The 18,068-nt window shown below is 39.3% G+C and overlaps 1 protein-coding gene across 1 annotated transcript in view; it reads left to right on the top strand.

Moving 5' to 3' along the window:
* SLF1 (SMC5-SMC6 complex localization factor 1) overlaps positions 1-6,264 on the top strand; it is a gene marked incomplete at both ends in the record, with an annotated part of 38,610 nt that extends 32,346 nt beyond the window's left edge. The window contains 3 exons of the mRNA XM_080638348.1: positions 1,041-1,133; positions 1,517-1,699; positions 5,780-6,264. Coding sequence (XP_080494474.1) covers positions 1,041-1,133; positions 1,517-1,699; positions 5,780-6,264 — 761 coding nt within the window. The remainder of the gene's footprint in view (positions 1-1,040; positions 1,134-1,516; positions 1,700-5,779) is intronic.
* Between the last annotated feature and the right edge of the window lie 11,804 nt (positions 6,265-18,068).

Raw genomic sequence — 18,068 nt, forward strand, 5'->3', positions numbered from 1 at the left:
CTAGGGCAGAAAAAAATCCAAACTACTTTTTATCTATTCTTTCCCTGCCAATGTTGTAAGTAGTATCTTCTGTTGCAAGAATGAGTATGGAGCTGACAGATTTATGTAGTGAAGGTATTAATATAATAAAATACACCATCTAAATCTTATCACAAACGCTGAGAGATTTAGCCTGAGATATTTTTCATTTCCAAGATGTTTGTTACATCATTTTTCACCTGGTGTCAAGATTTTCCTCTGGCTCTTGTTCAAACATAATCATTTAGTGAAAGTAAAACAGGTTTTAGAATGGGTCTGAAGTTTTTATGATGTAGAAACTAATGGTGTCTTTACATATAAGTAGCAGTTCTCAGTTGCTTGCTGTTCAATTTTTCACACCTACTGCAGCTTTACATGGTATTAAGGCTTGGGATTTTTTTTTATTTTCAAGAGGATTTTCTCGCTTTTATTATTATTAAGACCTCTTCATTTATTTCTCTCTCTTTCCCCCTTCCCTTGCTACTGTAGCCAAGTTAGACAGCCTATTGAGAAACAGCAAACCATCTGTTAACAGATTTGAAGTTCTGAATTATACTTGAGTGTGTAGAGGCGCTCGTGCTTAGCCAGAAACATTCATTTGAATTAAGCTCTAAATGCTGTGTAAAAAGAACCATACATTTTAACAGAACCTCATGAATAAATTTAAGGGAGGGCAACTGCACTCTAAAGTTTTATTGCTTCAAAACCCAGTATTTTTGGTGTTCTGTGATCACTTGGTGCTTTTATAGTGTGATTGAAGCTTTAAACCTTGAACTGGGGGGAGATAATTCCTGTGTTAAACCGTTTGCAATACAATTTCATTGCTGGATCTCTGGTGGAACAGAAGCTCTGTGGGTTTTTTTGAATTTTCTTGAAAGATGGTTAAACAGGATAAAGGAAAATCTTACTCATTATTGAATTTTCTGGCATATAGCCAGGTCTCCTAGTTCCAGGCACTTTGATTATTTTCTTTATTTGCTATATTGCCTAGTCTAGTGAAATCTATTAATTTTTTATGGTAGGAGAGACAGCCCTGCATATAGCTTGCATAAATAACAAAGTGGAGAGATTGATTCGGCTTCTGTCTTTGCCTGGAAGAGACGTTAATGTTAAAGGTAAGTTATTCATTTTCTCTACGGAACTAAGAAATTAAGTAAAGAACTGTATCGATATCTGTTTTGTAATAAGGTTTATATTTATACCATTAAAACTGTCTTTATTTCTTTAAATACCACAAAATGAAGACTTTGTTGCAAACATTAAGGAAAGGTTAATTTATTGCTGAAGTGTGTTTTAATATCACATTTTCTGTTGATTTTTTTAAATACCTATTCAATATTTCTCAGGTATTTTCCAATCTAATTTCTTGGTTTGAAATCACTAGCTGCCACTGTGATGAATAATAAAAAGCAAAGTGCTTTGCTGTCTAATGAATTGCATTATTAACATTTTAGTACTACTTCTGCCATTTTAAAACTTCCCTTGATTTATAATTCAGACTATGCTGGCTGGACGCCTTTGCATGAAGCCTGTAACCATGGCAGCACAGTGTGTGTCCGTGAAATTTTGCAGCGTTGTCCAGAGGTAGACCTGCTCAGTCAAGTGGATGGGGTGACTCCTTTGCATGATGCACTGTCAAATGGACATGTAGAAATTGGCAAGCTGCTACTTCAGTATGGGGGTGAGTGCATTTATGCTAAACTGATTTAAGTAAATTATCCACTGTTCTGATTCCATATGAAGTTTGTGGTGTTTTTCTTAATAGTTGCTTAAAATACAATGTTATTATGAAATATTTATTTTTAAACATTTTTAAGCCAAGCTGTTTTGGTCACAATAAAAATAATACTGTTTTCACACATATCTTGATCTGCTGAATATGAAATTAACCAGGATTTTCGCATTTTTTACAATATGGTAATGTTTTTCTTCTGCATTTTACACCATATGCATTGTAACTATATTCTCCGAACTCATTAATGAAGATAAAGATTACCCAGCAAAGCTAAGAGTTTTCTTTTGTTTTGATCTATTTTTACCACAATGCAAAAATAGATCAGTATATCTCTATATAATCATGTATTTCAACATAAATTTGTTCAGCATTTATGAAAATTAATGTGATGGTCTTTGAAGAACACAATTAGCTTGGCAATTAGTTTAAGAAAGGAATCTATATTGTAATCGTAACTGCTGTTTAGGGATAATAGTGAGAGGGGTGTCTTAGTTTGTAAAAAAAGATACATTGCCCCTTAGGCAGTCACGATAAATGTTTTGAGCACTATTTTCTGTTCAGTGACATGGAACTTGTATCTTGTCTTGAAATATACAGTATCAATATAATTAACTTACCATGTTGTTTAAAAAACAACTACAGAGAATGTTCTTGGATAGCAATTCTTCTGTCTTTTAATTCATTTACTAAAGCAAATGGTTGTGATAGCCTTACCATTAACCTACTTTGTCAGTTTAATCTCTGTGCATTATACACCAGGTCCAGATTTTTTCGATAAAAATCATTCTATGTATACCCATGAAGCAGAAGAATACACTGTATTTAGATGACCTATTACTTAATTAAGGTAGAGAAACAGAATTTTGTTTCATTCTTGGCATGAGACCCTCTGTATTTACAGTCTTCTCCTGCCCCCTAAAGGCTATTTCTGTGCCTGTTGTGCAAGCACCAGCTCATAATCAATACATTTCCCTGCAGTTCTACCTCTGTGTTTGCTGAGCCTCAGATGTGTGGCTCCCAGGTGTTCTATATATCTACTGAACCATGTATCTGACATGCCAAGCCAATACCTAGGCTCAGTTCAATCGGTCTAAGTGATGCAATAGCCAATATTATAGTAAGCTCAGCTCCTCAATTGGAAATGGCATTGCACTGACAGATGTGCATTTTTTCTAGGCTATTGTGAAGAATAGGTAGTGGATGATCCTGTTGTCCTAGGGGAAGAGCTCTACTTGCACTTGCATTCATCAACATTTTCTGGCAACTGTGAGGTTGCATGTACCCTTATCTTTGCCTTTGTCACACTCTGGATTTTGGCCTGTCAAATAACTGACAAGACTGTGATAGAAGGCGTGTTACTCATTGAGTGTGAATTTACTCAGGTCAATAATTTAGAACACACCTCTCTCTCTAGAAACCTTCAGCTTGCAAAAATTAATTGCACTGGATAATCCATGACGGCGTAAGATGATACAGGTTTCATCACATCAAACTTACAACCTCTAGCATGGATATGGACTAGAATCATAGAATAGTTAAGGTTGGAAAAGACCTTAAGATCATCTAGTTCCAACCCCCCTGCCATGGGCAGGGACACCTCACACTAAACCATGCCAACCAAGGCCACATCCAGCCTGGCCTTGAACACCGCCAAGGATGGAGCATTCACAACCTCCCTGGGCAACCCATTCCAGTGCCTCACCACCCTAACAGTAAAGAATTTCTTCCTTATATCCAATCTAAACTTCCCCTGTTTAAGCTTTAACCCGTTACGCCTTGTCTTGTCACTACAGTCCCTGATGAATAGTCCCTCCCCAGCATCCTTGTAGGCCCCCTTCAGATACTGGAAGGCTGCTATGAGGTCTCCACGCAGCCCTCTCTTCTCCAGGCTGAACAGCCCCAACTTTCTCAGCCTGTCTTCATACGAGAGATGCTTCAGTTCCCTGATCATCCTTGTGGCCCTCCTCTGGACTTGTTCCTACAGTTCCATGTCTTTTTTATGTTGAGGATACCAGAACTGCACACAATACTCCAAGTGAGGTCTCACGAGAGCAGAGGAGAGGGGCAGGATCACATCCTTCGACCTGCTGGTCTCGCTCCTCTTGATGCAGCCCAGGATACAGTTGGCTTTCTGGGCTGCGAGCGCACACTGAAGCAGGCTCATGTTAATTTTCTCATGGACCACCACCCCCGAGTCCTTCTCCGCAGGGCTGCTCTGAATCTCTTCTCTGCCCAACCTGTAGCTGTGCCTGGGATTGCTCCGACCCAGGTGTAGGACCTTGCACTTGGCATGGTTAAACTTCATCAGGTTGGCATCAGCCCACCTCACAAGTGTGTCGAGGTCTCTCTGGATGGCATTCCTTCCCTCCAGTGTATCAACCGAACCACACAGCTTGGTGTCATCGGCAAACTTGCTGAGGTCACACTCAATCCCACTGTTCATGTCACCGACAAAGATGTTGAACAAGACCGGTCCCAACACCGATCCCTCAGGGACACCACTCGTTACCGGTCTCCAGCCGGACATTGAGCCATTGACCACAACTCTTTGCGTGCGGCCATCCAGCCAGTTCTTTATCCACCGAGTGGTCCACCCATCAAATTGATGTCTCTCCAATTTAGAGAGAAGGATGTTGTGTGGGGCAGTGTCAAACACTTTGCACAAGTCCAGGCAGATGATGTCAACTGCTCTGCCCCTGTCCATCAGTTCTGTAGCCCCATCATAGAAGGCCACCAGACTGGTCAGGTAGGATTTCCCCTCAGTGAAGCCATGCTAGCTGTTACCAAGCACCTCCTTGTTTTTCATGTGCCTTAGCATGCCTTCCAGGAGAATCTGTTCAAAGATTTTGCCAAGCACAGAGGTGAGACTGACTGGTCTTAATTCCCCGGGTCATCCATTTTCCCCTTCTTGAAAATGGGGGTTATATTTCCCTTTTTCCAGTCACTGGGAACTTCACCTGACTGCCATGATTTTTCAAATATGATGGATAGTGGCTTAGCAACTTCATTTGTCAGCTCTTTCAGGACCCGCAGATGGATTTCATCAGGTCCCATGGACTTGTGTACGTTTAGGTTCTTAAGATGATCTCGAACCAGATCCTCTCCTACAGTGGGCCTAGGGTCTTCATTCTTGCAGTCCCTGCGTCCGCCTTCCAAGACTTGGGTGGTGCAGTCAGAGCCTTTGCCAGTGAAGATCGAGGCAAAGTAATGCAGTGCATTAATTACAGTAATATAATGCAGTGAATTACCTCTTGTTATTAAAACATATTTCTAAAACTGTATTTAAGTTAAAATGACATCGTTCCTTTAGCACAGTAACCCACATGTAAGAGGATTCCTGATATATTCATCTTTGAAAACCACCGCCTGTAGCATATTAACTGCCTTCATTTTTTCTTGCTGGTTCAGCCTTTCTTAAGCTTATGAAGTCATCTGTAAACTGTTTAAATATTAATAGCTTCATTGTACTAATAAACAGGAAATGCCAGAAGAATGTAGTAAAATCTGAACAAGTAAAACATGTCCCATTTACTTGCTTTAAAATTATTTGAGTGATTACTTTTTGCATTTCATAATTCTGTTAAGATCAAATTTTGAAATGCACTTGTTGGGAGAGACCAAGATTCCTACCTCAATAGTTTGCCTTGTTGCATATTCTAAGACAAGGTTGTCCACAGCATCTGGACCAGTAGAATAAAGACCATCATAGTAGGAACACCATGGAGTCAGTGTCTGCAAATAACCTGGTCTATAAAAGGCTTGATAGAATTTTACAGCAGTAATAACATTAAGTTTTTACATACTCTTTGTAAATTAAGACAATACTGAAAAGAAATTGTTACAAATGATCTCTTTGCATGTTCTAGATTTTATTGTAAATGTGTGACTTATCAGTTACATCAACATAACATAACAAAAAGGAATTTAAACTGACTTCTAGCTTTTGGGGAGGAGGGTTGAGGGGGAATCTTGTTTGGCTGCCAAATTTTAATACTGTTATTATTAATGTTTATATTTTTCCTGCAGGACCAGTCCTTCTACAGCAGAGGGATTGCACTGGAAAATTACCACTGGATTATGTTGAGTCCATCCTAGTAAAGCAAGAACTTTTGAATGTTGTTCATCCAGAAGAGAGCATTGAAAGCTTCTATGAACGCGCAGATCAAGATTTTTACAGTCAGCAGAGAGAACTGTTGATGATTTTATTTAATAAGATGCTGCTAAATTTTTGTTCAGTTTATAATCTGTCTTCACCCTTTACTTTGACTCTCAGAGATGCAGGTTGTTCAAATGTACTTCCAGTAATGGCTCGTGATAACTGTGAGATGAAAAATACATTTTCTGCAGATTGGCTAGTAGATACATATTTTAGAGAGCTAGAAACTTTTCAGAAGCTTCCACAGTTTCTTCAGGAAATATCTGCAAATATGGATTTCTTCCCTGGGGAACAGATGAAGGCTTTATTAGCTACACTGGAAACTATGGTAGAGGCATTCAAGCTCTTTGCTTAGATTTTTTTAAGTTAGCTTCCAAACAAACTGCGTTGGTTGAATCTTGAGTTTTCACCCTTGGTGCTGACCTAAATTTTTTTCTGGCAACTGAAGCAGTACAGACTTCACAGCCTACACGAGCCCTACATGGTAGTATCTCCCATGTTGTTAATACTTTCCTCTAGCAGAACCTGGAAGTCAGATGCATTGAGTCAATGCACTTTTGGGGCAAATTTTTTTGAATACTGATGCCTTCTAGTTTTCTAGCAGATCTGGATGCATGTGGACCACCTGTGCTATAACATTTGTACGAAGTTAAACTTTGCATTTTCAGTCCTGGAAATCTTTGTTACCCATGTCATGCTATAGTTTACTTTGGTTTCCAGAGGTACTGTTGCAAAACCAAGCAGTTTTTCCTTTAAAAAGGCTTGTGTCTACATATTTTAATATCCTTTAATAAAACTGATATTACAAATATCTGTCATTAAACTAAAACATGTTTAAAAGCGAATTCCTTCTATCCATTTTTGTCTTATTTATCCTTGCTTGTAAAAATTAAAAATACCATGTAAAATTCAAATCCGAAGGTAGTATATCTGTATTTACAGAATGGAGGTACTAGCATTTCACATGTCTTTGTGAATTTCATAGGAATGGTTACACAAAGGTGTGTGGAAAATCTTCTCCCTTGTCAGCATGCAGCGCTTGTGATCACATTAATTTCTGCAGTGGCTGAGTTGAGGAGACTGGTGCAGATAGTCAGTGATTTGCACTATTCCAGTGGGGACTCTAGAGCTTTAAAATGACCGAGTCATCCTGCTGCTTCCCAGTACACTGGCGTGGCGAAGGGCCAAATCTACCCTCAGCATAACATACAGTATCTTTGGCTGTGCTGTAACTTGTGTTGGCTTGCAGTCGTTTGATAAATCCATTACACTGGCAGTATGTAAAATGATCTCGTAACACTCCTGGGATTCCCTCAGCTAAGGATGCCAGTGGTAGCAGTGGCACAAATCTAGTTATGTTAGCAGGGAGATTTACTAATGATTAGACAAGACTGTGTAAGTGTATACTGGGCATCAGATTCTGACACTAAATATAGATCTCCTTAAAAATTACACCCCATTTAGTATGAGACTTTTGTTCTTCATTCTGTAAACATGCAAACTACACATGATAAATCCTCTAAACTAATTTCTAACCTAATTTAGAATTGTGTGCTACATATTCTATTAACTAAAAGAAAGAGAAAATCCTGCGCTGTTCCTCAAAGACGTTGAGGCTCATAAGCCAGCTGAACTACATAATTGTGTTGCATGGGGCTGAGGATGGGGAACAGTTACATATTTTGGAGATGTCTTATTGCATGTTTACATAGCAACAACTGCTTTTCCTGCCTTGTGTCTTGTAGAGATCCAGTGCCAAATTCATCTCAGACTAGGGTCTGGAAAGAGACACTGGTTAGGGAAGTTTATTCCTTCCAGGGGGAGTGAAGGGAGTGCTGCTTTAGAATGAGAATACCTGATATTTTTGCAAAAGATTCAGTAATAAATTAGGAGTAGTTTAAAATCTTAACAAGGAAGGTACTAGTTAGTGACACAATTCTTCTGTAATAGCCATTTATAGTATTTAAAAAAGAACCCTTAAAGAAAAGGTGTAAATAATAGCTGCTTCTGAAGCTGATGTTGGTTGACCAGAGGGAATAAGTTATGTTGATGTAGCTGGCTTGGGGCACATTAAAACTTCCATTTAGCCTTTCTGCAGCTGAGACACATGATCTCAAAGCAATCCACTGAAGATTTCCAGACTGAGCTGGTCTGAGAAGCAGACCTTCATTGTGTGGAGTGGTTATTAATGACTGATTGTTATTTTTATACATGCATGCAGAACAGCCTGCTGTAATAGAATAAAGGGACAGTGAATATTGAGTTTGTTTTGGTTTGTGCACTTTCTATTTTTCTCAGTAAGAAAGCAACAGTGAAAAGATCTTTATTGTATATGGGATGAACTAATAAACATCAGTATTCCCTGTTGCAGGATGCAATGAAAGAAATACTATGTAAATACATTCTAAAGAATGCAAAATATGCATTTAAGTTGGCAATATTAACATTTTCTTTAGTCATGAATTTGAACAGTAATCAGAAATTTGAAATAATTGGGACTTAGAGAACCACAGAAAAAAATTCTGGTGGATCTGGGAAAGCAAATGCTTCAAAATATTCGTATCTATTCCTAATATATTAGTGAATACATTACTGAATAAAATGAAAGCTGGAAAAACATTATTTTCATAGAAAATCATAGAATCATAGAATAGTTAGGGTTGGAAAGGACCTTAAGATCATCTAGTTCCAACCCCCCTGCCATGGGCAGGGACACCACACACTAAATCATGTCACCCAAGGCCTCATCCAACCTGGCCAATTTTGGCCTGATAAAAAGTGATTCTGCTTATATATCCAAGATATCCTCACAATATTTTGCTATTATATGTTTTTTTTCCTATATAAATGACGTCTTAATCATTTATAAGTCCTACTTACCTATTTAAACTAATTTCAAGTACCTCTCTCCAAGATGCTGTAAAATAGATAGCATATGCTAAATGAACATTATTAACATTGCAAAATGAAACATTCAAAAGTTAGCAAATGTCTGAATTAAAATTCCCCATGTAGCCCGGACTTAGATATTGTCTGTGGGCATAGTCAGTCTTTAATTACATGGTGACACCATTTTGTTCTCCTTAATGTTCTCTCAGTTTAAGGATCATATACTGAAAATTTTCCTGTTCAGTTTTATACATACTCAGTTTTATGTGTACTCAAGTTTGCAAACTCCATATCCTTAAAAAGTTTCAAGTATTTTTCAGTTATATTTAACGTAAAATTATGTGCTTCATCTGATTTATTAGAGAGTACCTGTTCTCTTTTAGAATAGCGAAACTTTCCTGTTATATCATGATTGCAATAAAGTGCTTAATCTTTAAATGATTAATCTGTCTTCTTTTTAAAATCTCTCTTGGTATGTAGGGTATTTCCCACTTCCTGGCTTAGTCAAAAAACAGCTAGCCCCCCTCCACTTTTCCTGTCTATGCTGATGTTTCACATGCCAACATGCTTCACAAGCAGGAAGGTATATCCTCATCCTCAATCAGGCCTGTTTTTCCAGGACTCTGAGAAGTTCTTCATTGTTTTCCACCTTCAACATACAGCTAGAGAATCTCCCTTCTGCACATGGACCCAGTGCTGCCCAGACAGTCGAGTAACAGCAGCCAGCAGCATGATAGTTGTTAGCAGCAAAACAGAAGACAAAGCACACTGGGATGTGCAGTCAGGAATTATAATGGTATGCCAACATATCCGTCAAGCTTTGAAAGTTGGTAAAAAGGTTGCATCAAGCCAAATTTCAGTGTTAGATTTTTTTCTGACCCATATTCTTTGTTTCACAGGACTGCCATGGCTAGATGTGAAGCACATCTAGCATGCAGAAGTCTTGGTGGTGTTCATAAGATGTTTTACAGAGTGTCTCTTGATTTCAAAATGGTCATAATCGTTGGCAAGTAAATCACTACTGCCAGTATACTAACAGTTTGGGCTCAGGAATTTTGATGTTGGTATGTTTTATTTTTGTTTAGGAGCAAAGTTTAGCATAAAAAATTTAAATATTATGGTGGCTTCAATAAACTTTTAAAATTTGTTAGAGAGGAGGTTCAAGCCTCAAAGTCTGAGCTCCCTTTAAACTACCTGAACAGTCCTGAAGCTATTTCCTGCGCCATCTACTATTCCAACTAATGCTAAGATGCTGCATTGCAAAAGGGCCAAAATGGCAATATCACAAATGCCCTAGGCAGGGAGTATCAGACCCCTGCTTTGTCCCTGTGCACTGGGCATTGCTGAGGCCTCACCTAGAATCAGTTTTGGGTCCTTCTCTACAAGAAAGACATTGGAGCAGGTCCAGAGAGGGGCAACAGGGCTGATGGAGGGCCTGGAGCACAAGTGTGATGAGGAACAGCTGAGGGATCTGGGGGTGTTTAGTCTGGAGAAAACGAGCCTTACAGGAGAGTTTATCACTCTCTACAACTACTTGAAAGCAGCTTGTAGTGAGGAGGATTGATCTCTTCTCCCAAGCAAAAAAAGGAAAGAACAAGATTGGATATTAGGGAAAACTTCAACAAAAGGCTTATCAAGCACTGGAACAGGCTGCCCAGAGCAGTGGTGGAGTCACCATCCCTGAAGGTATTTAACAAGATGTGTAGATGTGGCACTCTGGGACATGGTTTAGTGGTGGCCTTGGCAGTGCTGGGTTAATGGTTGGACTTGATGATATTAAAGGTCTTTTCCAACCTAAACGGTTTTATGATCCCATGATTCTATGGCAGACTGTCCCTTTCTCTATAAATTCAAGGGCCAAACTGTGCCTTTTTCCTTAGCACCGTGCCATGCTCCCATGTGGTCAACAGTGCTTAGTAAATTCAGGGGAATCCAATAATTATTGTCAGATAAGTATAGCCTTCATAGCAGTCTCGTATTTAACTTGCACTGGCTACATCAAGACCCTTCTTTCCACCTGCAAATGTAAATACAAATGACTGAATGTTTAGTTTGTTGATGAAACATGCCAGTCGAAGTCAGAGGAACACCATGAGAAACATTTCATGCTTAGTGATTATTCCCAAGTGCACACTGTTTAAAATATGTCAGATAACTCCTTTAGTTTGTAAAATGACCATTAAATAATTACCATCATCAAACTATAGTATATAAATATCCTTACAAGTTCATAAATTTATCATCATGTTTACCAGGGTATGAAATCCTTCTTCTTCAAGAAAACAACGCTGAAAATTACAGTTTGAAAAGTATTTGTTCCAGCTCTCAAATTCTGATGAAGATAGTGAAAATGTACCTGATCTATCAACCAAACTTCTAACCTCTGTGTATAAAAAATATGGATTCTGGTTTGTCTAAGAAGTTGGTTTAAGTCAGAATATCAATAGGTCATATTATAGTAGCCTATTTTAGGCATCTGAATAAATACAAAATGCTTTCTTTTAAAAACAGATGAGCTGAGGACTGTTCTGCAGACTGTCCTGCAGGCAGGTGGGGAGAGCTATGCAAAAAAGGTAAAACACTAAAGCTGCAGAGCTCCAGTAACACTATCTACACAGGCATCCATGCCAGGTGTTTGCAGACCATGATTAAACTGCTCAAAAAATAATTAGGAATATTAAGAAACAATACTTCCATCTGCCAAAAGCTGATGATAATATACACCAAAAAAAAAGGAAAAATTAGGCTATTTTGTTGGGTATTAACAACCAGGAGTTACTGTTACCACTCACACTCAAAGAGACTGCTGGCTGGAGGTCGAAGGAAGGAAAGAACAGTTCAAAAATACTGCCTTCAAGTCCAGTTAAGAAACTGAGATCCATTTACAGGGTTCTTTCAAGTCAAGTTTCGTTAATCTCTCAGGAGAGCTATCTTATTGATGCTGGAAATTTGTCATTAATCTTGAATGTGGGAGAAGTGGAAATAAAACAGTGGAAGAGTGAACAGTCAGTTTGTACAGATTGTGTGCTGACACAGGGAAGTTTACCTATTGTGCCTTGTCACTTACACACAGCTGAAGTCTAATTAATCTAATTCTTGTCTTACCTAAATGAGCTGGTATACGTTTGCTAAATGTCACAGTTTTTCAGAAGAGTCATGTAAAGGTCTCATTTTTGTTTAACTCCCAGCGCACCTAAATCACCTAGCTCTTTTATTTGAAAGTAGCTTGTATCTTGCCAAGATATGTGGCTATCTCTATACAAATCTATAGATATCTCATCTATAACCAGTGGCACTTTAGAAAAATTAAGGGAAAGCAAAGCTAAGCAAAGAAAAAAACTAAAAAATTAAACTAATCTAGAGAGATCTGTTAAAAAAATCTTAGAATTGCAGTGTCACTAATTCAGCTTGTTGGTTTGTTATTTGCCTTTCTTACCCATCTAGTCTTGAAACTTGACATTTTCTACTTCTCACTAGTGCTCCAGCTCCAATTTTCTTTAATACTGTTATACTATGTGCAAGCCTCCCGAAATTTTGCTCTGAGAACAGACATGATTTGGCAGTTTGAGGTGGTCAACCAGTCACCGCTTTCAGCTGTTCAAAGCACACCTCTGCGTTGAGGATGTGCTATCTATAATGGCTCTTGAACTACTGAAGACTGAACTCCATATGGATGCCATGTGGATTGGCGATAACATATCTTCTCTGACAACCCCTTCTGATTTCAGGATTTTGTTTAGTAACAAAGCACCTTTGTAAACTCCACACAAAAAAGCAAGGAGGGAAATTATAAGATTAGATGATAGGTACAGTTATCAAAGGCTCTAGGACAACTCTATTTATAGGGACTTCATCACCATTATAAAACTAAGGTACAAATTGGGGTTTGGGTTTTTTTCTACAAATCCAGAAAAATCCTTTCAAATGCACATTGTGCTACAGAAACACCAGGTTTGAGACACAGAATTCTGAGATGGCACTATCTCATTTCCCCACAGTGACTGCCAAGCATCAGTAAATTAACCCTGCTGGGCTGCTGGAGGAGGCTGTCGCAAGCTGGCCAAGGGGAAAAAAGGAAAACTTTTTTGCATGACAGACTACAAATGGGCAACAGGACATCTTTTCAAATATTCACTGTTTATAAATTTAATCACAAATTTCATTTTTCTTACCCTGAAATGTGCAGCATCCTGAAATGAAGACCTGTAAATAACAGATGAATTACACATCGAATACCTGGGAAATGACAGATCCAAGAAACACTTTTGGGTGTCCTCTAGGCTTCTGTGTAGTGACACAGGGGAAGAGAGGTGTCTACAAAGCAGAATGAGGATTGTGCTTTTCTTTCAAAAATGTACCCTCCTCCAGAAACCTCTATAGGCCAGAGCATCATCTCGAGGGGAGATGATACTTGGCTTTTAATCCTGCAGATCCTTGTTTCTCCAATATTTACATTAAAATTGCATAAATTTTCACCAGGTTTTTGTTTTGGTTTGGTTTGTGTTTTTTCTTGGCCAGCTGTGCCAAGAGCAGTCATACAACCACAAAATAGTTTGGATTTGAAGGGATCTTAAAGCCCATCCAGTTCCAACCCCCTGCCACAGGCAGGGACATCTTCCACTGGAGCAGGTTGCTCCAAGACCTGCCCAACCTGGCCTTGAACACTGCCAGGGATGGGGCAGCCACAGCTTCTCTGAGCAACCTGTGCCAGGGCCTCACCACCCTCACAGGGAAGAACTTCTGCCTAAGAGCTCATCTCAGTCTCCCCTCTGTCAGGTTAAAGCCATTCCCCCTTGTCCTGTCCCTACAGGCCCTTGTCCAAAGTCCCTCTCCAGCTTTCTTGTAGCCCCTTTAGGCACTGGCAGCTGCTCTAAGGTCTCCCCTGAAGGAGCCTTCTGTTCTCCAGGCTGAACCAGCCCAGCACTCTCAGCCTGTCTCCAGAGCAGAGCTGCTCCAGCCCTCACAGCATTCCCGTGGCCTTCTCTGGACTCGCTCCAACAGCTCCATGTCCCTCTTGTGTTGTTGCCTCAGACCTGGACGCAGGACTGCAGGGGGTATCTCCCCAGAGCACAGCAGAGGGACAGAATCCCCTCTTTTGACCTGCTGCTCATGCTCTGGGGATGCAGCCCAGCATAAGGGGGAGGTTCTGGGCTCAAGCTCACACTGAAGCTGAGTCGTGGTGAGCTTCTCATCAACCAACACCTCCAAGTCCTTCTCCTCATGGCTGCTCCCAATCCAGTCTCCCCCAGCCTATAGCTGTGCTTGGGATTGCCCCAACCCAGGTTCAGGAGCTTGCATTTGGCCTTATTGAGCTCCATGAGGTTTGCACTGACCCACCTCTCAAGCATGTCAAGGTCCCCCATCCTACCGGCATGTCAACTGGATCACACAGCCTGGTGTAATCTGAAGACTTTCTGAGGGTGCACTCAATCCGTCGATGTCATTGATGAAGACACTAAATAGTACTAGTCCCAGGAATACAGGGAGCAAAAAATTATTTTTATTCCGCCTTTTTCAAAATAACATCAGAATTTGCATGTGTTTCTCATCATTGAGTGTTACTTGATGGGAGAATTTGAGATGCATGTGGCCTTTCCTTGTTGCATGCATGAGTAATGTAAAAGAACCAACTACTTTTCAGCGCCAGCACTGGATGTGCACTCTTTAAGGATGTGCAGATGAAGTATCAATATAGTAACTTGTGTTTCTAAAAGTTCAGAACTTCTGAAATAGCTGCAGTGGTGTATGTCACATGTATTTAACTGTGTATTGAAAGAAGAAAGAGAGTTGAGATGGAGAAAGCCCAAGAAACTAAATATTAAGACTGAGTGTTTCTCCTTCCCTTGCACCATGACCATTTTCCTGTTGTAAATTGGTCATTTAAATTCACACTCACAAAAGAATGAACTTATGCACCTTTTTGAGATGGAACAGATGCTGTATAGAGCTCTTAACAGAAAGGTAACAGTGCATCTTATGCCTCCATTGTTATAACCCCGGTCGTCTCGTGTTGTTTACTGTCAGCCATGCAGCATCTGCAGCTTTGGGACAGCACACATCAAGTGCACCACTCTCTATGTCTTCAATACTATGCAAGGCCAATTTCCTACCTCTGAAAGCAGGGGCACTGTGTGACAATGGATCCTCTCTGCACCTCTCCTTTTGCTTTATCACAACTTAAATCAAAAGATAAACAGAAACCCTGGCTTTAAACTTCCTGACATTTGACAGCTTCAAAACCAAGTGTGTCAACAACTTCAAAAAATCATTCCTTTTTAAAATAGTGCCTTTAGTTCTGAAAATGTCTGGTCCAAGTGCAGCTTCTGTGTTACCCTGAAGAGAAGGAAGCCAAACTGCAAAAATCATAGTCCTGTATTTAATTATGAATCTTAGGATTTAACAAAGAACAGCAAATAGAACAGTGATGGAGAATTCATTAGAGCAATCTTCCTTCACCCCAAAAAATACATAGTTGATGCAATTGCCAGTTTTAAACATACACCCTCCCCCCCATATATTTAAAGGAGATTATGCTTAAAGTACAGATTTTCTGCTTTGGCATAGTTTTATGTTATTTTTTTTTTTTTGTTTTGAAAATAAATGCTCATTATGATTTGATGCAAGTGACACAGAGATCCAAATCCTTTAACTGGCGTGGAGCAGAACGTTAAGCTCAGATACTTCAGAAGCAAGTAGCTGACAGCAAGATGCATGTATATTTCAGGAACAGTTAGTTACACATCTTCCAGGACACATTTTCTTCCTTTAAACCTGGATTTTCGTTTCCTGTATTCTTCTTTTCTGCACTGACTTTCATGGGGGATGATTTCAAAATATGTCACAACCAGGGAGCAGGGAGTCAACAAATTCTGGGTGTAGAGTATCAAAAGGAGGGTGGTCTAGATGGGAGTCACTGCAGGCTCAAGAGGAGCAACACTGATGAAATACAGGAATGACTCTGTTTAATGCAGTGACAAGAAACCAAACAAACATTGGACTTCAGAGGCAGGAGATATATAAGGAAAACCTGAAGTGCTAATGCAAAGCAAGCAGCTGAAGCTTTGTGACCATATTGCCAAGGACTTAGATTCAAAAGAAGAGAAATAAACCAAACTGAAATTGTGGATAAGGGAAAGAAGCCAACAAAAAACAATGAGGGAGAAGTGGGAGAGCATGACATGGCAAACAGTGAGATTTCACAGTACGGCTTAATTGCATGTATCAGTGGTGACTAGGAAATGAACAAGAGATATGGTGCTGTATCCTTCAGTTTGATCACTAGAGACGGCGTGGCAAGGTGGAAAAAAAGGAAGAGCAATCTCTGATGTTGTGAAGAGATATAGGAAATGGGGCTGTACCTGGAAAGAAGCCTGTAGATGTAACTATAGTTTTGAAAGGAACTGTTTATATTGTTAAGAGAAAATACAAGCAGGCTAGTTTCAGTCTCATAATCCATTGAAATTCTCCCCCAGCTCTTTACCAAGATGCCACCCAGTCTTCCCAAAACTGTATGTTGCTTCAGCAAGCTGTGCTGACTGAACTTTCTTCTAAGTAAGACATTGACCTCTAGAAATGTAGTGCAGAAGGACTTTTCTTATTTAACTAAAACCCAGTCAAATAAATAAATAACCCTGCAAGAACTGGTAGTTTAATTTATGAGTAAATCTTTTATTTAAGCAACCCAATACCTTCCTATTTCTCCTCCCCCTTCCTCAATAGATGTGTTCAATGAGCCTCAGCCTGAGGAACAGAATTGTAGCTGAGGCAATAAACTGCTTTAGTCCCCAGGCCATTTCTTCTGATCAAGCCATTATTTTGTGCCTATGAGCAACAGCTCCTCCCAGTATGAGTGCAACTGCTTATCAAGCATCCCTGCAGGGAAGGAAAAGATTTTGCACTTTTGTTACCGTATTTGTTCAGGAGGCAGTGAAAAATCTTCCTGCATGTCATAACTCAAGGATAGATGTGCACCAAGAAGGCTGTTTTCTGAGATGCAAATTTTTGCAAATGAAAGAAATGGTCAGTGTGTCACACCATGAATTATTGAGGCCAGTCCTGTAACGTGGTAAAAACACCACTGGAAAAGAGCTTTCCCAGCATTCCATTGAGCAAAAAGCCCTTTTTAAGTTACCTTTCAGTGAGATGGTGGTAAATGCTCAGAGCAGCCCGTGGGAGTGCAGATCATAAAATAGGTCAATGTCAACCAAGGAGCTTCTGCTCTGCTAAACTAGCAGTGTTACAGATTAGTTGAACCATTTTCCTCCTTTCTTCCAGTAATATCTAGGAATGGCATGATACAACAAGACAATTGGATGGTATATGCATTTGCCTTTCAAAGGTGTGGTTCTTGTGGCAATTACAATGGTATGCACTAAGAAATGATGGGAAGATCTGAAGTTGCAGCTCTTGTTTTCTTCCATGCAACTGCCCAATGCTTAGTGCTCCCTACAGGTTTGACCACGGTTTTGCATAGTCATTCAGACTGATTTTTCTATACTGCTTTTGACTGGGGATCTTTCTTCATCAGTTGTAGATCTAAAAGGCTTTGGGTTTTTTAGTGACTTGCCTAAAAACAAAAGAACATGTACAACTATGCAAAATGTAAACTTCTAGGAATATGTCTTCATGTCAGGGAATACTAACTAGAATTCTCCAGAAATTATTCATCAGAGCTCTTTAATCAAAATATGTATCAGTGATCAACATTGTAGGCTTTACTTTAATCACTTGCTGTAATTTAACTAAAAGTTGAGTGAGAAAAGAAGTTTTGAGCTTCTTTTGATTATATTATAATGGGAAAATACTTATTACCGGTGACTCATAACTAACGGTTTCAGGCTTCTATATTGTGCATATATCTGAACCATAAAAAAGGTTTTGACATTTAAATTTAATTCAGTACTAAGGCTGATGAGGAGGAAAACATGATTATACTTTTTTTTTGTCCATTTGTTAAAAGAATTCGATTTCAAACTTCAAGAAATTCAGGTTTGACCCTCAAGATTCATTGATGCGGAATTCGTCCTCTCTGAAGTAGGCTAAATCTGACTTTAGCATAAAGAAGACATCATCCAGAAATACAGCGTTCTGTGCAACGCATAGCTAAGATTTATTTCATATTTTACCATATGATAGCTTATGGATTTTTTTTTTTAATTAATATCTAAAATCCTTAGTGTATGAGAAACATGCCTTCTCTTGGTTAAGTATGGCATGAAAGAACCCTTTTGCAGCATCCAGCCTCCTGATCTGAGCACCTGACCTACACTT

Source organism: Psittacula echo, assembly GCF_963264785.1.
Source record: "Psittacula echo genome assembly, chromosome: Z".
NCBI lineage: Eukaryota > Metazoa > Chordata > Aves > Psittaciformes > Psittacidae > Psittacula > Psittacula echo.